We start from the raw sequence: 27,643 nt of genomic DNA on the forward strand, positions 1-27,643 counted from the left end.
CTGAGTAGACAGTGTTAGAGCTGGGATCAAGGCACTAGGCTATTTATTTTCAGATTAGTGTCGAATTCACTATAGTACTTTTACTCCTGAAAGGCAAATTTGTGCAGCCCCCAGCACATGGGAGCCTCACCTATGCACTATGGTTGTTGCAATGGTCAAATATGGAAAGACAAATAACTGTATTTGGCTGTTGCTGGGGAGGTGATGGCTGACTGTGTAAAGGCCAGGAAGCAGCCCAGAACCAACTCCGATAACCACTAAACAACGATTACACAGTCCCGAGGCGTCTCTTCTCCGTAAGTGCAAAACCTATTTTAAATGATAAAGTTAAAACACAAATACTTCTCAGCAGCACAAACACATCTGCTCATTCATAAAGCATTTGCTTTTGGTGGTGTGTTTTGAAACCACTATGAGTGAGAAAGCACAACTTAAAGACATTCAGGAAGGAGTACAATTTGCCTCCAATTTATTCGAAGGCTTTCTGTGACTATCACTGCCCGGGTTGTCTTGGCAACGCAAGCACATCTTTCAGGACGGAGAACATAACAAGGCTTTGGATTCTCACCTTTGGCCATTTTATTGAGAACCATGTCAATTAGAATGTAGGTTCCACTTCTTCCTGCTCCGTCACTGCCAAAAGAAAGGGAAAAAGAAAGCCCATCAATGTGCATCTAGGCGCAACAAAAAGGTACCTGCCATCAGCATCACGCTACGTTGCATGAGGCAGGGAGGGCAGAACAAGGCGAAAATGTAGGGTACTGAGGGGGGAGAGGAAACCTGCACTTAATTAAGGCCAGATTCATGTGAGATTAACCCTTCATCTGCACGGGTAACAGGGATCTGTTTGGATTTTTAAGCTGAGCTGTGTTTATGCAAAATTTTAAGCAGCAGCGGAAAAGCCAGTAATCTTACACTGGGAAGCCATTTTGATGCATAAAGTGTACATATAATGAGCTTATCGTCACTTGGTATGGGATGAAAAAGCACCAAATAAGCCGGCTGCAAGAGAACTGCAGCAAGAAAGAGCACCCAGAAGCATCCCCAAAGCCTGCAGGGTGCAGTTGAACACAGGAGTCAGAGGCAACCCATGTACAGCACTAGCCAAGAAGTTACCCTATAGTCTTTCCCTATACAAAATGGGATATGGACCATCCGAACTTGAAAAACAATGAGAGATTTGTTTATGATTTTACCCTTTCCTTTAACTCTTCCTCAGTCACAACGAATGGAAAAAAAGAAAAAAAAAAACAAAAAAAACCCACAACCAACCAACCAACCTAACCACAAAAAAACCCCACATTATTATGCAATTCCTGAGGAAAATAACTTTGGGTAGCATTGGTTCTTCCTCAGAGATGGGGGAGCAGGCCTCGAGAAGAGGAAAGCTCCCTCATCTGGACGCAGCTTGGGTCCCTCTCCGAGAGCAGCTCAAAACTGGCAAAGCGATGCTCTTTTAGAGCTGCTGTTAGCAAACATAATTAAGACTTTAAGTAAAAGCTTTTTTTTCCCCCTTCCCACCCCAAACTTTTATAAAGGTGCATGTGTGACCAATTAGACTGGTATGTAGTTCTATTAATTAAGCCATTATTTTTATTGATAGCTCAATTTGTCTACAAGAGCTAATGAAAGGAAAAATAATGCAAGTGTGAAGCGTGTTATTGTTTTCCATTTACGGGCAGGATGTGAAACGTAATTTTTGTTAAGTCTCTGTAGACAGAGGCTTTTTATCAGTTACTAGAGCCCTTCTTAGACAGAAGGAGGTAATAGTGATTTTTCTCTTTTTCCTCCCCACTCTGCAGAGTGCCTCCTGGCAGCTGGTGTAGGTGGCCCTGCTCCTCACTGTGTGGACACAGGTGAGAAACATGTTCCCCCCGCTCTTGCAGCAGCAAAGTGGACTGCCACATCTGAAACAACCTCTCTTCTTAGTCATATTCACTTTTTTGTGTTCCTTATCTCCAAGAGCATCTTAGGTAGATAAGTCCAACACATTTCTTGTATCTTGAAACCTCCAGTGGCAAAACCAATTATTAACACCACTATATTCAAGTTTTCTATTGACCTGTTCAATAGCTTTCATTTACATCCATCAGACTGTGAGGCCTAAAGATAATCTATGCTTAAAGGATTACTCAGTCTCTGGGTAGCTTTCCATTCCTGGACATTTCCCTGTTCTATCAGGATCACTAAAAGCAAACAAAGAAGAAATAAAGCAGAATAAAGTGTTATTCAAAATAAAAGACTCAGTTGGCAATGTATGGAACCACTATAATTTTGAAGCAGATTTCTGAAATTAAAGTGCTATATATATTTGGAAAAGTGTCTGGGGACTGCAATTTGTGAAACAACATCTACAAAATCACAGTAAAGCGTAATTGTATTATGGGAATGGATGCTAAGCACTAATTATCATTAGGAGACATATGAATTATATGTAATACCTTTGGCCTACCTTACTGCATGTTAATGGTTCATCTAAGGCTTTAATTTGCCCATTTTCATTACATATATATTATATTATTACAAATAAAAGTCTCTCTAAAGCTATTTTAGAAATTGTACTTGCCTGCAATGAACAACTACTGGACAAGAGCGACCCCTGTAGCACTTGTTTACTTTTCTGCAATAAAACAGACACAAAAAATTAATTAAACATATTACGTAACTGTTTCTTTAACCATCAAAAATAAGCAATAAAAAGTAAATATTGTGGGTCTTTAAAGAAATAGCCAGTTGGATCATTTCCTAACACAAAAAGCTATTTTAATATATATAATTTCTTTAAAGCTAGCTTCTGTTTGCCCATTGTAGAAATTCCCAACACTACCTTTTTGCAGGTAATATAAATTATCTCTTTTCTCAAATGTCTTATATGTTAGCTCTAAACTAAAATTGTCATGAGATTCCTTACTTTCAGAGACTAACTTTGAGTTCATGAGCTTTCTTAAAGAAATACCTGAGGAGCATCAAACTGAATCCAGAATTAAAAATGGGCAATCCAGTATAGTTTGTATAATGAATACTTATTTGTAAAACAAATCCTCTCCAGAAGAGCTAATAGCAAACCTTTGGAAAAGCTTATCACGAACTTCTAAAACATAATCTATTCACAGTAAAAACAACTAAAACCATCAGCAAGCTTTACTGCTTTGAATGGAGTGCAAAGCTCTTACAGTCCTAACAGCTACAGTCGTCTTCTCCAGCCTCCTGGTTGGAGATTGCAGTGGCAAGACAGTGTCAAATGGCTACCAAACAGATTTGTTGATACCTCCTTGCAGTGAAGGATTAACTAGCACTGAGGCAAACCAAGATACTCAGTCTAAGACTCTGAATACAGCCCACAGAATGGTTTAAACCTATTAAATCTACAAAACCCAAAACCCAAATCCCAAACCTTCTCCTCCACTCTGGAGTGTTTCACCTCTGAAGTATATTCTATGCCCCAAAGCATAAAATATGCACCCACACGTTACCAAGGCAAGCTGAATAAAAGACTTATTTATTCAAGCATTTATTTGAGAAATCAAAATCTTTCACATTTCTTGGCTAGATATTTCAATGTATTAGAGGGTCTCCTACAACACCGCTCCATATCCAGGGATGCCAGATGCTCCTGTGGGCACCAGCAGCCTTGAAGAGCGTCCTGACTGCAGCACTGACCCAGGGGGCTCTTGGAATGCCCCAACTGTGCTTTTAAGGTATTGTGAATTGTAAAGCAGAACTAACCTACTGAATCATTCAGTTCTTGGCTGTTCATCCATTCAGTAACATCTGCGCTGTGAAAACATGCATATAGTTTTAAATATTGCATAGATTATAGCCTGAAGAGACCAAAAGGGAGCCTGTGTGGATACCTGGAGCTCAACTCAAAGAGGCTATGGAGATGTTGGTTACGTCCCATGAATCCACGCTTTTATATTCTGCTTTTTATCATTTAAGATCCTCAGCAAACTCTGTGACAACACTAAGTTCCTGAAATGACTCCCCTTAGATATCAGAATACAGGATTTTTCAGTTTTTGCTCTTTCCCTCACATATATAAATCACAGAGTCTTTCTGTGTTTCTGTTCTATCTATGTAGGCAATTCATGTGAGAGAACAACCAAGTTTGCATGAAATAGGTGGTAAGCCACTGAGAAGCACCTGATGTTGGAAATTGAATGGCACATTTACATGTCCAAAATAAATGTCTATGCAGGCACTACCAAGTAAAACTTACACATTTGATACGGATTTGAGCTGCAGTAGGGTTCACAAATGCTGTATTTAATTCTTGGGGGTCATAGCTCAGGATCAATTCTTATATACAATGAAAAAGCAGGACCTGATACAAGGAGTCTGCATTCTCGCACGTGCAGCGGGTCACCCCTCTCCCCTGCTTCATGTGCGCTAGGAGAGAGCAGCTTCTGCATTTCAAGTATTACATAAAAGCTAATAGCTACAAAAGGGCATTTACCATTTCTGTTTCTGCTTGTGTGGTTCCTTTGTTCATTGCATGGCACCACTAATATGACATTAGCATGTTGTGACTAGCCACCTCCTGAAGCCCTAAGACAGCTCCGAGGTAAAGTGTGAACTAAGCCTCTCAGTAAATCAGACGCAGCCACAGACACAGGTTAGGGAAAGACACCTTGGGTTTGTCAGTTTTATTGAAGGCGTTTCAAACATTTTCATTATCACACATTTCAGAAAACACATTAAAACAAAGGGTTGCAATCCAGCTGATTCATAGCTTTGCCTATATCTAGTTTAGGAGAATATCTACGAGTGCAGCAACATGGCATTTCATTCTTAGCGGTGCCTCATTAGAGCGAGCTGAAAATTCACCAGTAAGCAAAGTTCTTGAATGTTTAAGAGAATATATATTATATATATAAGAAATATATACATATACAGGAAGAATTAACTCAGAGAGAATGATTAGTAATACAAACCAACCCTTGGCTCATTGAGTGAAAAAGGAAATCATCATGCAAACCATCAGCAAGCAAAGGTCAGAGGTCGTTAGAGGCTCAGAAAAGGGGCTTCCCACATTGTCCCTGCAGCAGAGTCACAGTTTCCAATGATCACTTTTGTGACTATGCAACTGGGCTCATATTACTAGCTGCAACATCACAAAAATGACACTGGCAACCGCTAATTAGCTGGCAAAATAAGAATTTGTCCGTTTTTAAAGTGAGCAGTGTTAGTAAATGCCATTGCACACAGCAAGAAGTGATAGCATAATAGATATATATTTTAAGCAAAGCCCTCACATGTGATGCTAATTATCTTTTAGCTTAGCAGTCCCTCTTTAAAGTGTAAATGTGCTCCCTCTGGGCTCAAGAAATATTTAATTACACATATCAGTGCATGACTAACAAGCTAGTCCAGAGCAATAATGATTGGCCTATTGTTCAAATGAAATTAGGACTCCAGAAGCAGTTAAGACTGACCAGTGGTTTCTGCAGTAGCCCCGGCTCTCAGGGACTGTATTTGATATAGATTTTAGGTAAAATATGTAGAATAATCTCTTTTTGGCAATCTATACCTACATTATAGAGGTATGATAGACTATTCCTCAAGGTTTAATGTATCTGCTAAATGCAAAATCATCTAAAACACTGTCTGATACATAATAAGAGAAATGTGAGCTTTCAGTTTTCAAAGAGACTTGCAAAATTTTCTTTAATAAAAATTAGAAGGTCCACATTTCCACCGACTCTGGGCAAGGTAATTTTGGGAATCCAATTTCTCTTGGTGATGAATTATAAAAAATAGAGGGTTGGTTATGTATATGCTTAATTTCATATATGTATGTGAATATATAAATATACACACATATCCATATATATATATATACAAACACGCTGAATGCACATAAAAACACAAATATTGAAAGAAATGGGAGCAGCCCCTTCCTAGCACTACCTTACTATGGGTAGTGCTAGATGCTCTGCCAGGCATCTATTCTTGGGGCTTTAAGACTCAATTGTCGTAATTCAGCAGAGGTTTCACTTTAACTTGGAAGCTCCAGGTGCAAAACATTTATTCTACAAAGGAATTCCAAACACGTTATTTCAGCGACAGTGCATTAGTTTTTGTTGTTAAAAAAAAGCAAACCCAGCAATATCAGATGACCAAAACCCCTGGCCTGTGTTTTCCAGGTGATGGGGACACCCCGTCGCGCAGCCCCCGCGGCTCTCGCTGACGCCAACGAGGTGCTCAGCACGTGGGGGACCTGCCTGCGGAGGCTCCTTCTTACTGCAGTTACAACCAGGAGCAGATTCCCCAGCAATTGCCACAGAGCAGGCTCGGACGCTGTGTTGGAGCAACCTTCACAGCTTAGAGGAACCCCGTGTGAGTTCCCACGAGCGAAACCCGCTCCTGCAGTACCATAAGCAAAGGAAAAATCAACCTGTAACAATCATATCGAAGCCTGCATTTGAACCCAGAGATGAACACCTTGAAAATTCAATTACAGTTTTGACTCCATCCTTCACGCCAGCGCTTCCTTCCTCCCCTATTTCTTCCGCACTGCCACACGCATCCTTATACTCTTACCTAGCCACCGTCCATAGGGATTCAGTGGCTGCACTCCATGATTTGACCTGCAGTGGGGGAGATTTCCCTCTGCTTTGAAATCCTTGTAGTATGCAAGCAAACACTGAGGGATGAAGGATGGCATTCAGTCCTGTATTTTAAGGGCCACATTTTGCCCCCAGCCAGCTGCGTAACCACCTCCAGCTGGATGTGAACCCGGTGCCTACGCACAGTGCCAGCAGCAGCAGCCAGGGCTACGAGCGCTTATTGAAACCCAAGCTCGGGCCTTCGGAGCACGGAGCCCCTCTTCATCCCTCCGGGGGGTTGCAGGGATACGGGAATGCGGGCAGGGCAACGCGCGATCCCGCAGGCGCAGCCGGAGCCGAGACGCCCTCCGCGGGGCTGCGGATTCGCGGCTACACGTGAGCGCCTACGCGCGGCCCTGGCGCAGCCTGCAATCAAATGGAGATTATTTCACGCCAATATTTATCTGGCGCAGCTTTAATTTTCAAATTAAATTTTAGATAGACACAGCAAACATGAGGATGTGGCGGGGACTTTCACTTTTTTTTTTTGGCCTTTGTGTATTTATCTTTTAAAGCCCCGTTCACTTTCCTTCACATTCCCCAGGGTGTACTTCGTGGCTATTTTCCTCAAATTTGTGCCATCCTTCACCTACAGAAAGTCTATTGGATCCCTGCGAGAGCGGACTGCCCCTGGAAAGCTGGCACTGCCGTGTGATCCAACAGTGACTGGGTTTTTCTTTGGTGGGCCCACACCACAGAATTTATCTGTGAGATTCCTGCAACGAGGACCATCGAGGAGCCACACAACAGGCCTCAGAGTTGCAGACCAGGGAAATATTGGTAGAACAGAGAAATACAGAGGCACAGAAAAACTACAAAGGGAAGAAATGCACCCATTTCTAGATGGGAAATGGGTGTATCACAAAACCAGGCAACAGATTTCTGGGAGACAACATGAAAAATCAACTGACACAGTGCAGCCCGCTTGCCAGTTTTGCTGTTACTGTCTCACTGCGGCATCACGGCCTGAGGGACCCCCTTCCAAAACAGAAGGAGCAAAGGCCAACTGGATGGACGTACAGCTGCTTCGTTCCCCAGACTGCTGCTATTGGGGTAAACTGTTATACTTCGTGTGTTACCTGCGGAAATCCAGAAGCGATCGGGTGGAAGCGGGAACTTTCTGATCATTCCAGCTAAGGAAGTGGAACTGCGTCACTGTGCGTGTCTCATTGGTCTGCAGGTTCTTCAGGTAGAAGCTCCTCACGAGGAAATCCTCACACCAGATGTGCTCGGAGACCAGGTTCACCTACAGCACACGGGCAGGAGCAAACGCAAGTCAGGGACTGCAGGTGCGAGCGGTATCCTCAAAACCAAAAGGATGTCTGGAAGGAAGGAACTGCACCAAAGCTTTATTCTTTATTAGCAAACGGGCCGCCGCTAGAAGCATGATTTGTTATTTAGCAATCGCTGCAGTTTTCAAGAAGGGTTTAGGCGCCACTGCTATTTGATTGAAAAACATTTTAAAAATTCTTGACAGTTTTACTGCAAACTGAGAAATCACTAAATTATATGTTAAGCTGCCAGTCACCTTCCCTTGGAAGTGCCCAGTATGCCCTGCTCAGGCCAGCCCGAGTGGCCTTCAAAATCCTGTAACTCAATTCACATGAGAAGTGAAAGTCAATTTCTTGTGCTATGTAGAAAATTAAACACAGAACATGCAGGTCATGTGCACAGTCATACGTTTGTCTAAATAGCTATAACTCTTCACATTTAGTTTTTCTTCATATTGGGCCACTGTTGTATTTTTTTTTCTTCATCTACTCAGCTGGACAACTGGAAAAATATGACAGCCATGATCAATGCTGTATTTCAACAAAACTGTATGGTTTGGTATTTTGGGCCAGATTTATAAAGCAGCAAATATATATATATACACTTACATATACCTATATATGCATATGTATTTGCAATTGAGACACAAGGTAAAAAATCAGTAACACTCGTTATGAAAGCTACATACGAAGCCTTTGAATAAACATATACATGCAGCTTTCCTAACATTAAATTCACTAGCTATAAACATACCATTTTCCTATGACGTATAAACAAGTGCTTTCATATTTTAATCACCAGCACAACAATTTTAGAGACAAAGTTATTGTCTCTTCTTTTTTCACTGTAGCACTTGGCTCATTACTAGAAACAACCCAATGTAAGCTACCTTGCTGTTAAAATAATGCCACATTCTCTTGCAAATCTATCAAGACTCAAAGGTCTACTGAGAGCATTCAAGAGACCTGGGTTCACTTTACAGGTGAGATGGGATTAAATGGTATTTTGCCCTGCCCGAAATCAATCCCGGCACTTACTGTGACACTGACAAGCAGAGATTTTGCTTAAGTACCTCGTAGATGTGGTAGAGATTTGACCCTTCATCTGGCCAATAGTGGTAACACTGTTTGATGCCATTTTCGGTGAGGGGTGTCAGCATGACAATAACGACACAGCCGTTCTCCCAGACCATCTGCAGACAAAGAAAGACACCGTGGCCACATTGTGACTGCCTAATTACTGCGTGACATGTATAATTACTCCACTCAGACACACAATCAAAATTTATTCCATTCACAGGAAATTTATTTCGTTTTCATTAGACACTTCTATTCTGCAGCTGCTTTCAAATCCCTGAATAAACTGGCACCATATTTTGCATGCTTCCATGAAATATTAAAGAATTTCCAACGACTTCAATACATGTCTTTTACAAAATCTCCCCTTGCTCCCAGCAGCATGTTCAGCTGCTTTTCTTTCAAACTTCCAGGTCCACAAAGGAAACCCTGAACAAGGTTTTCAAAAGACACAGCTACTTGGTCGTTGATATTTAACACTAAAGCGGCATGGGCACATATAGTTAGCAATATATTGACCCACTAAAGTAAGCATGGATTGGGTGCTGTATCCTCACTCGCCGTCTTGTTGCAGTTTGTCAAGTAGCAAATGCTGCTCGACCACCGAAGCCCCTAGAGCACCTGGAAGAGCTGCAAAAGTTGCATCTGAACAGCAGTGAGACGGGAAATGCAGAACGAAACTCAAACTGAAACTACCCACACAGAAACACTTCTGATGCAGAAAGCTCCCTTCCAAAAACACACTTTTGGAAAGGTGTTTTTTTTTTTTTTTTGGCAAACGTGCATTACTTTTTTTCCTTCCTCCTTCCTTTTCCTTTCGTTTTTCTTTTTCTGCTTTCATTTTTTCCTCCTCTCCTCTCCTCTCCTCTCCTCTCCTCTCCTCTCCTCTCCTCTCCTCTCCTCTCCTCTCCTCTCCTCTCCTCTCCTCTCCTCTCCTCTCCTCTCCTCTCCTCTCCTCTCCTCTCCCTTCTTCCCTGTTCTCCTTCTCCCTCTGAACCACTGCAGGCCCCCTGCCCCTCAGAGCACAGAAGCAGAGGAGCAGAGGAAAAGCCGTGGGCATCTTTGCTACCAGCACGACTTGTTACCAATTAACCCCTGCACTGAGCAGTGCAGGAACCCAGGGCCCCCTCATCACCCCCGCATTTGGGGACGTTTCCCCCCAGCAGCAGAACAGGCAGAATTTGCTCGGGCAAATCTGGGTTTCAAATGCGGCTCGCGACGGAACAAAAAGCCTCCTAGGAATTAATACCATGCCACATAATCACTAAAAACTGTTGTTGTTATGCTGTACATTGATGTTATATTTGCATACAACTTTCATTGTCTTTTTGCTAGCCTATAAAATTACTGAATGAAGAGCAAACTGCTCTTTTTGTGGAGGGTTATGTTTATTTCACAGAAATATTTATAAGCAACTGCATTGACATGTAAATTCTGTAAACAAAAAAAGCCTTTGTCTAAACTGTGCAAAGATGAGATGATACATTCAATACAAGGATTATTTTTTTCAATTCCATATCAAATCAAAAGGTTCCCCATTCACAGATAATGATGTTGTCTTCTCTTTTAAGAACAGCTTGCATATATGGAAACAAAACATATTTTTCTTCTTTTTCATTATGCAATATAATTAAAACAACTTTTAAAAGCAGCTTAGAATTCTGTATAGAAATAAGTCTAGGGTTTGCACAGACTAGGGCTATTTATAATTTGGGAGAGAATCAGGGGAAAACAAATTACAGTTGAATGTAAGGCATAAAAATAATCTTTCTTCTCTTCTTTTTGTTCCTTAAAAAGATTTTTTAATCAAAACCTCTGTAATCCACCCATTCTCTTGTCAAAAGCTCTCAGCACCACAAAACAGCAAAAATGCTTTTAATTGATATATAATTCATTTTATAGAGATGCAGATTTACAGTTTATCCCTTTCTTTTGCATTTGTATTTGTTTTAGCCCACAGCTGGGAACCTTCTCTGTAGGGAAGGAGATGATATGGGTTTCATTCACTCTACCAGAGCTCCACTTTTTTTTTTTTTAAGTCTGCAATCAGACCAAGATAAGAATTCCAAACATGTATCTTACTTTAAAACTAGCCCCACTAAATCAGTACTTTCATCACATAACGATTTAATGTGCCTCTAGAAGGTATAGAAGCTCATTGAAGCCATTACGAAAATGAGGAGAAACACAGTTTTTATGAGTGTAATAAAAATACAATGATCTAGACCATAAACTAATCATCTAGCACTCTGCTTGTGCCACCCAAGTGTAACATTATAAAAGCCCACTCGTTTAGAGAGGAATCCTTACAGTTTGGCAAGCCCGCTCATTGGTTCAAAGATCCAGCATTTCATTACAGCGGGGCTGTCTGCATCTCCAAAGATTTCATTAAGCATAAATCCAAATGAAAGTTAATTTAAACAAACAATTTCAAAGTTACTCCAGGGTATAATATTTCTTTTAGGTCATTCTGTGAAAATGTAGAAGTCAAACCTACTATATCAAGGAGGCAATACAGCCTAGTCCGTTTATATGGGATATTCACTAAGACTCACAGACTGTGACTTGGGGACGGCAGCATTTTCCTTGTTTCCTTAGTAACTTGCATATCGGACCATGAGGCTGCTCCCTGGATTTCACAGAACCACAGAATGGTTGAGGTTGGAAGGGACCTCTAGAGATCATCTGGTCCAACCCCCCTGCCCCAGCAGGGACACCTAGAGCATGGGGCACAGGGTGGCATCCAGGCGGGTTTGGAAGGTCCCCAGAGAAGAAGACTCCAGAGAAGGAGACTTCACAACCTCTCTGGGCAGCCTGTTCCAGGGCTCTGTCACCCTCACAGGAAAGAAGTTCTTCCTCACATGGAGATGAAACTTCTGTGTTTCAACTTGCACCCATTACCCCTTGTCCTGTCACTGGTCACCACTGAGAAGAGTTCGGCCCCATCTTCCCTACATTCTCCCCTCAGGTGCTTATACATATTGATCAGATCTCCTCTCAGCCCTCTCTTCTCTAGGCTAAACAGGCCCAGCTCGCTTAGTCTTTCCTCATAAAACAGAGGCTCCAGTCCCTTCACCATCTTTGTCGCCTGTTGATCATCCCAGCTGCAACGTGGTGACACTTTTCTCAGCAGCTACGTGGCAGCACCTACCACCTCACTGTGTTCGGGAGCCCCAGTGTGGCCACGTGGGAGGAAGAGGCTCCGAGGACAGTGTCTCTGTACCCAAGGAAGAGGCCTGGTCTGCATAATACCAGAACATCCTTTGGGAAACGCCTCTAGTTACCAAAATGTGTTTCAACCAGGCCCAGAAAACAGAGAAGGGGATTCAGCTGCAAATTTACATTAATCCACATAATTCTGAACTTTGAATGCTTGTGCAATAGGGGTAAACCCATAGATGGGACACAAGAATAAGGAGAATACAAGGTCCTCAGGGCAGGGCTTTTCTTCGTATGTATACGCACACAGCCCAGCAAAATTAAACTTTAGACTCTGCTGTTACACAGATAAAAATATAAAACTCAACTTAGGTAACTTAGTTGCGGGCAGTTTCGCGTTTGCAATTTGCAGTGACAGGTTCAGGACAGTAAGAAACAAGAGTTTATGAATGGAGCGTGTCCACCCGAAGCGACAGAGTCACATGTCAGAGCTCGCTACAGGGGCAGGATTCCTGTGAGGGGAAGGCTGGATCATTCTGTGAGACAGCAGCTTACACGTCTGGAGAAAAACATGTTCATGGTCTTTAAGGAGATTCCGCCATGTGCATCATTCTCACAACATATTTTAGCCACGAATAACACTACAGTTTTCATTTATTACAAATTAAAGGCTGAATTCTCCAACCCACAGATGATATTTTGTATATTTAATACCTGCAGAATTGCCTATGATAGTGACCATGTGCAGAGACCTTCCACTATCCAGCTATCTAGCAGGCTGGTGCCATGTAAAGGACCTGCGCATAGGAGTGAGTTACATTTGGTACAAATACTTGCAGAGAAGCACAGAATTGTTTTATTCAAGCAAGGAGGAAAATAAAGCCATAAATAGGAGAAACAGTGCTACAGTACTGCCGCAAGTTGAACAAAACCTCCATTTTGGAAAGCTTAGAAGTATTTTTTGAAGTTAAAAATCTACTTTGGGGGATTTGGCTCTGCATTTTTCAAGTATAACTTCACGATGTTTGCCATTCGAAAGCTTAACGTTGTGGTTGAAAATGGCTTATCATTTAGATATGGGTCTGATGGGTCAATCCGGGCAAAGTGAGAGTTGCCATTTACACAGTCGCAGCTGTGTAAGCAAATCCGTACCTGGAAAAATTAAACTACGGCATGATCAAGAATCTATGCTTAATTAACAAGATTATCTGACTCTTATGGCTGCAAAGATGCTTTTAAAAACAGGAAGCGAACGTAAATCCCTCTCTAGTTGATGAGAAGACCTGAGCCCAGTGTACGCCTGGGCTGAATTCAGCAGCTAACGCGGGTGCTCTCCCGCCGGGCACAGCGATGGCTCCGGGGACGACGGCGCCCACGTGGCAGCAGGGGCTTCACGTGCCCCTGCTGTTGCACTTGTTGAGAAGCCAGCGAGAGAGGCCGACTGAGGCCGACTGCATGTGTCGCAGTAACGTCTGCAGTCCAAGGAAGACGTGAACTGCTCTTACTCTTCTCAGTAGGCTGCTAAATCAAGCCTTATTATTAAATAATTTACTTCTGGATGTTATTTCTGCTGACAAAGACACATCAAGGAAACCAGCCCCACCATGAGGGCCAGCAGTTAGCGCTGCTTTTCGGTCCAGCACAGGGAAGGTGGAACCTGATCAATGGACAGAACACGGAAAAGGGCTGCTCCAGACACATCTCCCACCTCATCCCATCCCTAACGCTCCTCTCCCACCTGAGCCCTAACTAGAAATGAGCGGCAACCTCGGTCTCCTTCACTGAACAGTTGTGGAAATCCTAATGCTCCACTTATTTCACATCACCAGACAGGCTACCGGAGCTCTAGGGGCTGCTCTTCTGTGCCCATCTCTCCTTTGCTGCCTTCCTTTTATTAAATTAAAATATGTTTATTTTACGCATTGAGCTGCTCTGTCTCTCTTTTGATGTGCTTCTGTTTCTGAAGGTGAGAACTGATTAGACATGCAGGAAGGCCCATTCCAGGCAAGGAAAATAAAATTTGTTATTAAAGACCCTTTGAGAGTGTTGTCTTCTGCACAGAAGAACAAAACCGAGCAAAAGTAATTTTGTCTGTAAAACAATTTAAGCGCTCAGCCAACATGCTGAATTGGGAGCACCAGGGACAGGAAACAACGATTAGAGCAGAGGAAGGTTCAGTGCAGTTGACCTTACACAACCCATGGGCTTGGGACGGCCACTTTGAAGGGAAACTTGTTCAGGGTCTTGGCACAGAGACATAGCACTGGGATTTGCCCTGGGAGGCTATTAAAAACTAATTCTTTTTACATGGGGAAACAATAAACTGATATTTGGATCTCTTTTGCCAAGTTCCAAAAATGGAAGAGAAAGACAAGTGTTGCCAGACATGCAAAGATTTATCAAGTCCACAAGACAACAGTTCCAGGTCTGGGTCTTAGTATGTTAGTATGTTGAGGTGACCTGTGAGGAGGTGACCTGTGAGGAAAACAAGAGTTAATTTTTGAAGTGATTCTCATAATACACTTCTGAATCTGGAGAGAAAAAAAATACTCTAAAAACAGCTTTAGATTAAGAAATGTAGGGTTGAAAGATAATGAAATGCAAATGGTAACGTAACTCCATGGCTTAGATCAGAGACTCTGTGCACTTTACATTTAATAGTCTTGGGATAAAACAAAAAAAAATAATCAAAGGAGCAAATATGAGGCCTCCCCATTTCCTAATCACAATTGATCAAAATCTGCTTCAAAGACCTTTCATTTTGCTTTCTTGGGAATAGCTGTCCAGCTTCACCAAGAGGCTTTCTCAGCTTCAAGAGCACTGTGCGCATTGGTGATTGGTTGAAGAAGACTAGGGTAGGTAAAAACACGGGTTTGATGCAGAACTCATAGGATGAAGCTCATCTCACATCCTCGAGGAGCATCCTAACCACAAAGTCAAGATTCCTGTTACTTAAACCTGCTTTCTGTGCCCTATGTGGTAAATCTGCACTCACCATCCCGGCCAGACTGGACCCGCCATGGACTAAGGCAGCTGAGGAACTATCCAGCCTGAGCTACCCATCTATTCTGCCAAAGGCCAGGGAATTTGGGGGCCAAATCGCAGATGTTTGCTGGATTTAATCTCATGGATACTGCTGCAGTATTCTCTTACCAAGCCTCCAGAGAATGAGGAAAAATGGATTTTCCTATTCCACTTCTAAAAGTTACAGGCTGTTCATACATTTTATTAGTTATACTGGTCATGGAGAGAGGAAATCACTGAAAAATAAAAAAATCTTACATCAAAATGTATCGTATATGATTTGGCTTCCTAAGACAACTAAGAGGTGCAGCTTCAGCCACTTGGCAGGAACTGCATTCTCCTCCTTCTCTTTCACTTAATATGGTAAAATGGTAAAGAGGCCAGAGCGTCCTTCCCTCCAAAAGGTGGAAGAGTGGAGGTAGGTTGATTTATGAAAGCAAGACATTATGCGGGGTACAAACACTTCTATAAGGAGAGCCAGAAGGAATTTTCCTGAGGGAAAAAGTTATTGTCCCCCAAAGAAATCTCTCTTTGGAAGTGAAGAGCCTTAACAGCAGGCAATTTCTAAAACTGGCATAATTAGTAACATTTTTTTCAGTGCAAGGACAGTTGGTTCTAAATATCCTAACTCTTTAGAGTTGCTTCGTACATCACTGCTCTTAAAATACTTTGCAAGTTAAGGCATGTATTCATGTCAGTATTTCGAGGAATTATAACCCTGCACATATGGAAAATAATAAAATTTTATGCCTCCGGAATTATTCACAACATGGAACTCCTGCTGCGATAACTTGTTATAGATCAGAAATGTTCTATATCCTCTTGCTTTTGAGTTATGTTCAAAGACTCGTTGAATTTTAATAGTGTTATGTGAAAGAGCCAAGTGAAATCTCACTGAAGCTCCTGGACAAAATCATCACCTTTCATTCAAGATAAATGTAAAAACAAGCAAATTCTTTTATGCAGTCTGATAACTGAAATTGCAGTGGTTATCACAAAAGCAAGAGACGTGGAGCATGTCCACTCCATGAGTTTCTCTAGAACCTGATGCACTTAATGTAGAGAGGCATTAACTAAGGTAATAAAGATTAATAAAGATAAAACATGTAAAACACGAACACATTTTGAAAAACTCTGGTATTGTGATCCTAGAAGAACAAAAGCAGAGAGGGGTTGGGGATAAAATACTGGGTAAATGAGGTTTGGAAAAGAGAAGCCATTGCCTGTTACTTGATTCTGACTGTTACGGAAACACAACTCGGTGCTTTCTTTGTAAATAAAATGGAAGTGTATCAAAGCAAAAGCCCTGTCCTGATGATGAATCCTCTTTCCAGCTGAGAAGAAAACAACCCACAGACCTGGCAAATTGTTTAGCCACTCAGGTGAGAATGGATTACTGCCACATGACAGGAGACATCCAGTTTTCCAGCAAGGAAATTGTAAGCTGGAATTCCCACCGAACCAAAATAGAATCAATGAAGAAAGTATCTCTCAGCAATAGTAATTGGTAAAAAGAGATGAAAACAAGAACAGATGAAATTAAAAGAACTCAGTCAGCTGGAGGCTTTTCAAAATTAATTAAAGGAGTGGCTGGAAAATTTCCAGAGCAGTCTAAGAGATGACATGCAGGCAGGGATGAAATCTCTGTATGAGCTGCAAACGGGGGATCCAGACACATTAGGAAGCCCTTTAGCAAAGCAGATCAATGAGGTGACTGACAACAGAACTGCTGCAGGCCAGGAAGTTTTCCAAGAAACAGGTAAGCCAGGAAAGTTGGAGCTAACTTGGACCTTGCTGGCTGAGAGAAGCAAAGGTAGAAGGTGCTCACGAAGTAAACTGACACCTATGGAAGACCTATGGAAGACCTGGGAGTGGGTCTGCACTACCAGACATGCAGAAATTCTTGCCAATGTCTGTTGGCCAGCTCCAGTGAGCCAAGCTGGGAAGTACAGAAGAGAAATACCTGTCCTTCTTCCTCACCTTACCAAAGGACCCGGCTTTCCGAAGAGAAGAGAGATGCTGGACCCCCTGCAGCCCCATCGTGTCCCTACACAGGGATCTGCTCCTCAGGAGCACAGCACATGGTGAAAGTTGCTCCCTGCCTGACATCCACGACGGCAAGAAAATTCCAAACTGGTCAGAGATCCTCTACAATGACTAGAACTGATGAACTCTGTAAGAAAAGAACTGACAACAAGGAAAAACTGAGGTATTACTGCCGTGAAAAGAAACAAAAATCCCTAAACAAGATAAGCATAGATCACGATCTTTTTTGAGGTCTGGACAACCTGAAAACTGGGAGTGGGAGTCTGACTGCTAAGTATCTACAGCACTTGCACAAAAACACTGGGCACCGCATCAGCACAACAAGTTTTATAAGGACTTGCCAACAAAGCTAAGAAAAAGACCATCCAAAAGTAACTCAGCAGTTTGGTCTCAGACAGAATAACAGAAATGTCTATGTGATCAGGTTGAACAGGAGGCACTGCAGAGCAGCTCTAGTGCAAGATTTATGTTCCTCCCAGATGCAGCGGGAAGAGCAGCTTCCAGAGCTCTGAAATTGCTCCCCCTGCCAACAGGCCAAATTTGGTTCAATGTACCACAGTAGAGCTGATCTAAAATAAACGCCCCAAATGAGAACAGTGTGATGTTCTTCAAATCTGCTCCTACGGGGCTGCACTACCTGCTAATGTAGACCTAGCTGCTGATGAGAGGGAGAACATCAATCAGTGCAAGATTCAGGAAAACTGGGAAACTGAGTCTCTGGAATTCAAGGATGAAAGCTACATAATCAGGAGAGAACAGGAGTGTTTTGGAATTTATTACAGGTATCAGCTGTGTAGTAGTGCCAAGAAAGGTGTCTTGCACATTTAAGTAAAATAAAACAGAAAACAGCTTGAATTGCCTTCAGGTGTGGGAACAGTTAAAACAGCTACCTGCTGAGGAGGCCCTTTAGCAAAGGAAAGCAGTGGCTGCTGCCTGCCATGCAATTAGGATTTTGGACACTTAGCAGCAGCTAAGTCTCTGTTTGTCTGCAAAAATAAGAAGGAATAAATCCAGTAAGTCCTGCCCCACGATGCACTGCTAAACTACGTGCTTAAGCATCCTGTATTTGGATGTGGAATAGCAGAAAACTCCCCGGTCTCTCTGGAACTAGACGCTGTTCTCATGATCACGATTTGAGAGGGTCCAGCGTAGGGCCACAAAGACGGTTAAGGGACTGGAATCTCTATCATATGAGGATAGACTAAGCGAGCTGGGCCTGTTCAGCCTGGAAAAAAGAGGGGATCTGATCAACATGTACAAGCACCCGACGGGAGAATGTAGGGAGGATGGGGCCAAACTCTTCTCAGTGATGGCCAGTGACAGGGCAAGGGGTAACGGGTGCAAGTTGAAACACAGGAAGTTCCATCTCCCTGTGAGGAAGAACTTATTTGCTGTGAGGGTGACAGAGCCCTGGAACAGGCTGCCCAGAGAGGTTGTGAAGTCTCCTTCTCTGGAGATTTTCAAAACCCGCCTGGATGTCACCCTGTGCCACACGCTCTGGGTGTCCCTGACTAGATGACCTCTATAGGCCCCTTCCAACCTCAACCATTTTGTGATTCTTGTGATGAGGCAAAAAGCTGCTCCACGGGAGCGTGTGGAAGGAGATGGAAGAAACACAGCTCAGCAGCAGCCAGCGCTGAGGGGAGGAGGCTGAGGGAGGAGAAGAAGTATCCGGAATGAATAACTGAGTATTTAAACAATCCCTGGTGACAGCCCATGATCGGTATAATCTACAGAAAACTGCATTCAAGTTAATATCAAAGGGTTCTGCTCTGGAAGGTTAATACTCTATATTCCACAGCAAACCCATGCTTTACCTTCTCATGGGTGCTGCTGGGTGAAAAACAGACACAGACTTTGCAGGAGATGAACCACTGTTAGCAAGTGGTTTGCTTGGAAAATACAACAAATACAGCAAATTTAGTAGGAAGATGGAGTCGAGTGGCAGGGGAAAGAAATAAAAAAGAGCAGAAGGAAAATGAAGAGAAACAAGGAAATCTCCAGCCACAAATAAAAGGAGAGAAAAATTCAAGAAACAGACCTTCTGAGTATGGAGTTGGATGGAATAAGCTTGGATTACAGAACAGAGAAATAGCTTTTCAGTTTTAGTCACTCCATGCCTGGAGAAATCTGGATTCTGTACACACTTACTAAACAAAATATTTAATCAAAGAAATACTTGATTCTAACACTGATTTTCCCTCTTACAGCAGGACACCAAAATTACCTAAGTGCTTAAATTAGAATGAAAAAAGAGCAGAACATATCCACCATCATATCTTTCTATGATTATTTTTGATTTCTTTGTCAGCCCCAAAGCTTAAAAAGAATTTGTTCTTTAAATGCCCCCTAGTATGTTCCTAGAAAAGGAACATACATTTTTGTCACATATGAAGAGGCAGTTACAGGAAAAATATGCAAAACATAGACATACAACACAAAAATACACCAAAATATAAAAATATCTGTTTAAAGAATCTAGCCCTTAGGAATCATAAAATGCCATTGCCAAGTTGCTAATGTGATATCTTATATTTCATGTTTACATTAAGAAACACATCTTAAAATATGATGCCTGATGCAAGGAATCACTCATTAAGGTTAAAAAGTCATATTTTTCAACTCTAATTACCACATACTGAAGATAAAAATTACCAGTAACTTGAAAATTTAAGCCAAAACAACAGCTGAAATTATTTCAGACAAAAAACATTTGCTCTCTGTGCTTCTAAAAGCAAGCCCAAAACAGACACTCCGCTTGTGCATCTAAATACTTGAGCACCCACAATCCCTCAAAACCTTTTTGAAAATGTCCTGATCAGGGAAACAGTAGGAAATTGTGGCCTGACAAGCACATAAAATTTTCTTTAACAGGGATCAACTGACCTTTAACAATCACAGACCAGGTGAAGCAGATTAAGAACTCCTAAGATATGATGGTGCTTTTGACATTTTTACCCCTGTGTTCTCTAGCCTCTAAGAAGGCTCTAAATTCATAACTGAAAATAACACACAAAAGTAAGTGCTGTTGCTGGTAACGACCCCCAGCAGCCTCGGGAGGCTCCCGGTGCCCTCCCGCACTGAGAGCGGAGCAGGGCGGGCAGCACCAGAACGCGCAGCCCGGCCTGCTGGCCCGTGTGGCCACAGCCAAGGGCTGCACGAGCGCGTGGGCAGCCTGTGTGCGAGGCAAGCTCAGGTCTGTGCACAGGAAAACCTGTCTGGAGCCCTTGTTTTGCCAAAATTTATGAGTCTCCTTATCTTGACGCAATGGAGTGGCACCTCGGCTTTCCACTCAGCTAAGTGCGTGAGGATTTAGTATTTGGAGGACCTGGGGCCTGAGAGAACTAGATTTCAAGAGGAACATTCACGGCACACAGTGTTAGGTCCCCTGTGATTTGGAGAAAGCCAACTCATCCTGACTGCGCTTCAGGAGGGTCAGCTCTGAAAATCGTCCGGTCGGAGGCTGCAGGCCCATTAAGGAGACCTGGCCCTAAACGCACGACTGAAATCTGAACACTTTGGCTTGAGGTTTTCCATGGCATTTCTAGATCAACCAATCTTTAGCAGGGTTTGTTATATTAAGAGATGGCTTTAATATCCATATGCTAGATTTTTGTAGGTTTCAACAAACAAAAGAATATACATTTCCCCAACAACTCCATCACGAACTGAGCACGACATTTTTTTTTTCATATACCTTGCAGAACAGCAGTTGACACAGATTCAGCTTTCAAAGAGGTGTTTAACTTACCTGCCAGAAGTCAGCACCAGTGGCGGGGAGAGGGCCCTGGGTGGCAATATATGCAGGGTTCCGGGGGTCGTGGTCCAGCTGGAATAAAGACAGGGAACACAGGCTTGATTTCCCTACAGAAAAATCCCTGGCTGTGGCAGAGGCAGAAAATAAATGTCAGAGCAGTAACAAGGCCTGATATGTCCCTCTCTCTTTTATTGGCAAGCAGATAATTTTATTTCTAATTATAAGTTCAGAGCAGATCTTTTTCCACAGAAGACTGATGCCACTAGATAAATATCTGCACATATGATGAGCAATGTCCTATGTGCTCAATATATGCAACATAAGAGCATTTATGGTGGCTGACAAAAGCATTTATTTAAGATCAGCACTCATGGTTTCATAGCAACCTAGGAGCCATCTGAAACATTTTTCGACACCGAGTGCTAAGAATGCCGGGCACATCTATATATGTTCTCCATTTCCACCATGCCAGCCAAGGGCACAGGCAACTAAAAAAGAACAAAAACGGGGAACTCATTCAACTCAGAATTCAGTTACTGGCTTTTTCTGGTTAGCCCATTTGTCTAAGTGCATGGATTTGGCCTCAATAGAACAAGCTCTGCTTAAAGACCTTAATTATAACATTTAATTCAAGGAGCAGAAAATTCACTGAGCAGAAAAAATAGAGAATCTGAGAAACAAAAGCTATCAGGAGTAAATGGGATTAGTGTGCTACAACGAGCATTTTCCATCTGATGGGTGGTTTTCTCGGTTCTCAATCTTAGAACCCATCCTCCTGAAAAGGAAGATCTGCTCATGGGATTAAAACACCCGCAAGCTCATTCTAACCCTGATCTGGGCACGGCAAAACTTTCCCCATGAAGCAGAAAGGGCCAGTCCAGCTCCCATGTGCCAGGGAAGGCAGCGCGAGTTAACTCGGGCCCACGGCGCTGGAGCTGGAGGCAGGACTTGCCTCACTCCAGGCTCTGCTCTGTAAATAAAGCTCCGAATAAGAACGAACGTGAGCCACATTTGCATTAACAGGCATCTACTGAATTTATTCACAGCATATCAAAATTTTCGGTGATGGTAGCGCAAAAAGAAGGCACCTCATAATTATGTGCAACATAAAAGAAGGAAGCACCATAAAAGAACAGATGTAAGTTATTCTAACAGAACAACTACACAATGAGTGTTGTAAAAAGGAGAAGCCCGTGATGCTTCTAATTTTCTGATGTATAATTAAACTGGACTCAATATTAAAATTCTCCATGACAACAAATCACAGGTAAAACAGAGGCACTGGCTCCATAAAAGCTTATTTCTAAACCGCCGCTCCTGGCCATACGAAACTTTGACCCGAATGGCTGTAATCCCGTATCCTCTGGTTCTGAGTGCATGTTTCACTCAGATGCTTCCCTTGTCAGCAAACAGCCCTTCGCAATAAATAATTGCTTGGAACAAATTTCAGCCTTGCTTTCTTTGCCTTTTGGCCAAAGCAACTTTGATAGCAGGGCATTTACTACCACAGGTATTTTGAGATAGGTAAAAAAACCAGCTTGCTGCCAAATGATGTATTTGCAGAAAAACTCAGGAATCCTTTCAAAGGGCCAACTGTCTCTTCCTTTTGTTTAGCATCGAAAAGTAGATGAAACAAGGGCGGAAATCAGCAGAGAACATGATAAACAAAAGCCACATTCAAAGTTTTGCGTTGCTCCGTTACCACTGAAATAATTTTTTCATTGTTTTGTTTTGAACCCCACAGCAGTATATAGTATTTAAAGTGTTTTAAAGTGTTTTTTTTTTGTATTATTCCTAATTTCTTATAACTACTTGCAGCTTGGAAAAAGCAGCTACACGGAGCAGGGTTTGCAGCTAGTGGAAAATACTTAAAAATGACGCCACTTGTCCAACCTGTGAGTTCAGGAGCTGAACTCTGAAATCAAACCGCCAGGGAATACACTAAACTTTATTAAAATAATAATTTACTTTGAATTTCTTCCCAAACCAAATTCTTTTGTATGAAGACAAGGCAGAAAACAAAGGCAGAAGAAATCCAGGCTGTTGTAAATAGCACTGTCACCGAGGAGAAGCCTCTAAACATCCAGCTGATAAATCAGGACCAGGCCGTTCTTGGCATTTCAGCATTAATCAACCTCTGTCACAAAGGTGCTGTTGGAACGTGGCAAACATTACAATAAGCACCGAGCAGCCAAGTGGAGCCGCAGCTTAATAATAATTCAAAAGACAATTACAATTATTACATTCCAAGCACATTGTGCCGCACAGAAAACAATTAGGAGCAGAAACGTTGCTTGCTCGGAGCAAATAGAGGATGGCAGAAAGCCCTATCACACTGTTAGATGATCTTCAACTTAAGAAATATAAGAACAAAGATTAAATTAATTAAATGAAATTTCTGGCTTCATCAATTTTTGAAAATATGCACTGCTTTAAAGGCCAAGAAAAAACATGAGAAATCACTAGTTTGGTCACATTCAATTTAAAGTGATTAGCTGACTGCAAGGTTCTTGAATTTTTTCCTTATTTTATTTATGTATTTTTTAAAATTTTCTCAGGGTCACCCAAAGCACTAAGGGCATCTTAATCTTATCAAACTTAACAAAAATTTGCAGAAGAAATAAAGTCAGAAATTGGTTTAAAACAAATGGATCAGGGATAAAGTAAAAGGCTTTTTCATGTCAGTAGTTTTAATGTTCTTTCAAGGATCCCTCGCATTTCTCGCTTCACTAAAATAAAACAGAAAATCCAGAGAATTTTCTCCTACAGATAAGAAGGGAGAAGAGCAGACTCTGTATTATCAAAAATTAAAACAAGGACCCACCGTTGACTAACATTTTCTGCAGAAACGACCATCAAAAATCACTGCCATAGTAGTTGTTCAATAAGAACAACTACTTTTCCCTTTGGTAAAAAATCCTTGATGGAAACCCCTGCCAAAGCACAAAGCTCACACGAACTACATCAGAACTAGACAGAATGGTGATTTTGGGAAAGAAAAACTTGCAATTGTTACAATTGCTCTACTACAGTGGAATTCTATATTTTTTGAAACAGAATTGTAAGGACAAGGTCAGGTGATCAATCTGTTTTTCCATGATTTAGAATTGGGAGGGGGGAACAAAAGAATCAAAGAACACTACAAATGATCATGAAATATTAGTGGTTTAGTGATTTTGGCCACTATCACTGTCAAAAGTAAATGGAAAAGAAAGGATGAGCAAAAATCATGGCTGCAGTATTTTTGGTCCCATTCAGATTTTCCTGTCAGAAATGCTACAGAAGTTTGTCTCAAGCAACTCTCAAACATTAGGTAGGTTAGTGGCACAACCCATCTTTTTCTACAGAGCTTTATAATGGAAGTTGATTTACAGCACCTTGAAGTAAGAACATATATATAACGAACATAGTGTCATAGGTGCATCTGACTTTCATTACATGAATATCAGGTCACAATTCCACTTTTGTTTTCTTAGAAAAACAGGATTTTTTCCTGCAAAAGCTTCACTATCCCACTGCTCCCCTCTGATCTCCCTGAAGACTCTGCATTTCATTGATGTTTTTCAAAAACATTGTATGTGATTTCACTGATAAGGCTGACAAAATGCAGCAAAATGAATATATTCTGTGAGTAAATTGGGATTTAAGAGTGGTTACCTACACATTCTTGTACTTCAAAAAAGAACAACCCTGTAAAGCGTCAATACTATGCAATAATGACCCTGTGGAAAGCTTATGTAAAAGATACACTGATTCATTCCTGCCTTTTACCTTCCCCCTCGGCTTGTCAGATCCACATTTCCCAAGCACAGGAAGATGCAGGGTGAGAGGTGACCTCAGCCACACTGTATTTACCTTAGTCTAAAGCCTCTCACTCAATATATCAACCGATATATTCCTAAATCACATGAGATCAGAATGAGACCCAACATAAACTAAATGTGATGGAAAGAAAGTTAAGCTCTGATTAATGTCTTAAAAATTTATATAGGATCAAGTAAGTGGGTAGTTTTCAGTTTTAATATGTTTATAAAAGCAATGAAATCTACTTTCCCATACCTATTTATTAAACAGAGCATAAACAGCCTCCAAAATTTCATTTTTTTCTGTAGAAGGCATGTCTAGCAAATGCAGATAAACTTTGCAATCACATTAATCTCAACGTTAAAATTAAAAGGTAGATTAGCCCTCATCTTTATGCTTGAATTAAAAATTAAAACAATTTTAAAATCCTTATTTTAAAACCCCTAATGGAATGAAAGAAGCAAATCTGGTTGCAAATGCCATTATGAATTTCAGAGTCTATTCTTGGCGATAAAATTTGTATGCTGTGTTTGAGCAAACTGTCATGTTAATGACATTCCTCAGTCTGGTGTCTTCAATAACAAGCAAACTGAGTTTTTAAATGTAGTTGATGGGATTTTTTTTCCTCCCTGAGACGCCCTATGAGGAAAAACAGAATTCCCATTTACTTTCATGACCTCTGATTTAAAAGCAAAGATTGCACATTATTTACTACCAGATGATTTCCCCAAAATTTAATGAGGACTAAGTACAAATATGACAGATGTAATTATCACAGTTTTATTCTGCACAGTCAGGGTCTCCTTGTGCTGTAATTGCAAGCTTTTCATTCAGCTGCCGACAGCGCAGTTATTATCATAGCACTTGATGGCACTGCAGAGAGGAGGAAAACAGATTTCCTCCCCGGTTTTGCCCTGTGAATTCTTTCGGGAAGCCTTTTTGCTTGACCTCTCGCTGCAGCGCTGCGGACTCCGGCTGAGCGTCCCCGCGGAGCGTCCTCGCCCACCTCGGAGCGGCCGGAATCAAAGCCCGTTTCCACAGTCTGCTGGGGGAAGCAGGGCCCGAGGGGGGAGCGTTTTTCAAAAGGAAGAGCCACGTGGGCAGGCGGCCAGCTCGGTGCCGAGCGCGGGCGCTCTCCTCCTGCGCCCTGCTGCCCTCCTTCAGGCTTCGGCTGAGCTGAGTGAGCCCCAGATGGAGCCTGGACCACTGACCCCGAAGCTGGAGCTGCCCCGCAACATCTCCGTGCCTGGAAGGCTCCGTTCTGCAGCTCCAGCATCATTATTTTGCACTGTTCCCTCATCAGACAGCTCACACGTGTGGGGAGAAGGCAGATGCTCCCCTCGCCAGGTCAGGCCGTAGCGGGTGGGTGTTATAGGGCCTCCCTTGCAGCTCGCTCTGCTGCTCCTGCACAGCACTGGGTTGACATGATAATTAACCCAGGATAGGGAAGTTGAAAGGCGGGGAAAAAAAAAAAAAGGGAAGGATCTCTGCAAGAGCAGATAAAGGCAGACTCACTAGTACTCCAGATCTGCCCCACACTTAGAGGCATTGATCAAATGTGTGTCTGCCAAAGGAAAGTATCTCAAATAAACAGCAGGAGTAACGGCCTACATGCCAAGCTCAAGCTGCAGCAGTTGCACAGTCAAAGTAAACACGGCAGAGTCAAGTGCCCAGCACAATATTCCTGTAGGATGCTGAGGTGGGAAGGACTGAAAGCCTCTGGTGGGAAGGACTGAAAGCTCCTATGTTCTACTTTGTTATATGAAAACAAGGGCCGCATTAAAACACGTGCTTGCAGCAACCTGGAAATGTTTCATCTGCCTTGAAATGAAACAGCTTGCAGGGAAACCTTCCAAACTAGGGGCTTGCAAAGTAGTGACTTCTCCTAGTTACCTCCGGCTGCATCACCTTCAGGAAACACACCTTGCACGGATGGCTTGAAAAACAGCCCTCACTGAAGTGGATGTGGAGCATCTCCTTCCTTGGAGTAACACAGCTCTGAATGGGGGCTGGGGCATTCCTCCCCATCCAGCAGTATCCCTAATCCTGCCCAGAAAAAGAGGAACACAGAGTTTCCCTTTGCAGTTTTCCATGGCCATGCAAGATGCTGCCTGCATGTCCCAAGCCAAGGAAATGCCTGTGTGTTCCCGAAGCTCTGAGCATACAGGTAGCAGTGGCACAGACACAACTCACAGGTTTACTAGTGAGCACAAGCAGAAGAATTTTGCTTCACCGGTCAGCAGTGTGACTTATTTAATTGGACAAATCTCTGTGCCTAGAAAAATAAAAACATGAAAAAGAAATACAATGCAGAAGGAACTATCCCTACGTGTTGGATGGAAAGTTAAGATGACAAATCTCTGTAAAACCATTGAAGTTAAAGCTACTGAAGCAGAGACTCTGCTTGCATTAGCTTGGGGCATCCTGAGAAAGCAAATCTGTTCCCAGCTGCGTCCATGGGATCTGTCTCCCTGTTCACTAAGACTTCTCCATCTAATTCTTTGCTCATCAGTATAATTAAGGGAACTAAGGTAGGAGCTGTACTGAAGCCCCAGACCTAGATCTCTGTGCATGATTTTGTAAGGCAGATTCATCTCTTGAGCTCCAACTCACACTGATGAGCTTCAGACCCTGGAGCTACCTGGACCTTGGTCCAATCAGAGACACAAAATAGTCTAAAACACGCTCTGATATGTGCACATCTATCCTGCTCCTCTAAAAAGGCAACTGGCAATTCCCAAAGTGAGCATGTGCTTTGCCCTCTACTCTAAGCTAAAGACACTGGTGATATATTTAAATAGGATACATCTGTGTAGCAAAAGTATTCAGTTACATCTATCAGCTTTAGAAAATAATGTTCCCCAGTGCAAAAACCTTCATGAAAATACCACACAACT

General features: G+C 42.2%; 1 protein-coding gene across 1 annotated transcript in view; it reads right to left on the reverse strand.

Annotated features, from left to right (window-relative positions):
• The window catches only part of PTPRN2 (protein tyrosine phosphatase receptor type N2), a 586,957-nt gene that overhangs the window by 19,046 nt on the left and 540,268 nt on the right, over positions 1-27,643 (reverse strand). Inside the window, exons 17-21 of the mRNA XM_088521231.1 lie at positions 20,937-21,014; positions 8,953-9,072; positions 7,688-7,854; positions 2,567-2,620; positions 569-633 (exon numbers count right to left, since the gene is read on the reverse strand). Of these exons, the coding sequence (XP_088377357.1) occupies positions 569-633; positions 2,567-2,620; positions 7,688-7,854; positions 8,953-9,072; positions 20,937-21,014 (484 nt within the window). The remainder of the gene's footprint in view (positions 1-568; positions 634-2,566; positions 2,621-7,687; positions 7,855-8,952; positions 9,073-20,936; positions 21,015-27,643) is intronic.

This window comes from Tinamus guttatus, unplaced genomic scaffold (genome assembly GCF_059628265.1).
Source record: "Tinamus guttatus ecotype Peru unplaced genomic scaffold, ASM5962826v1 Tinamus_guttatus_pri_ptg000006l, whole genome shotgun sequence".
Taxonomy (NCBI): Eukaryota; Metazoa; Chordata; class Aves; order Tinamiformes; family Tinamidae; genus Tinamus; species Tinamus guttatus.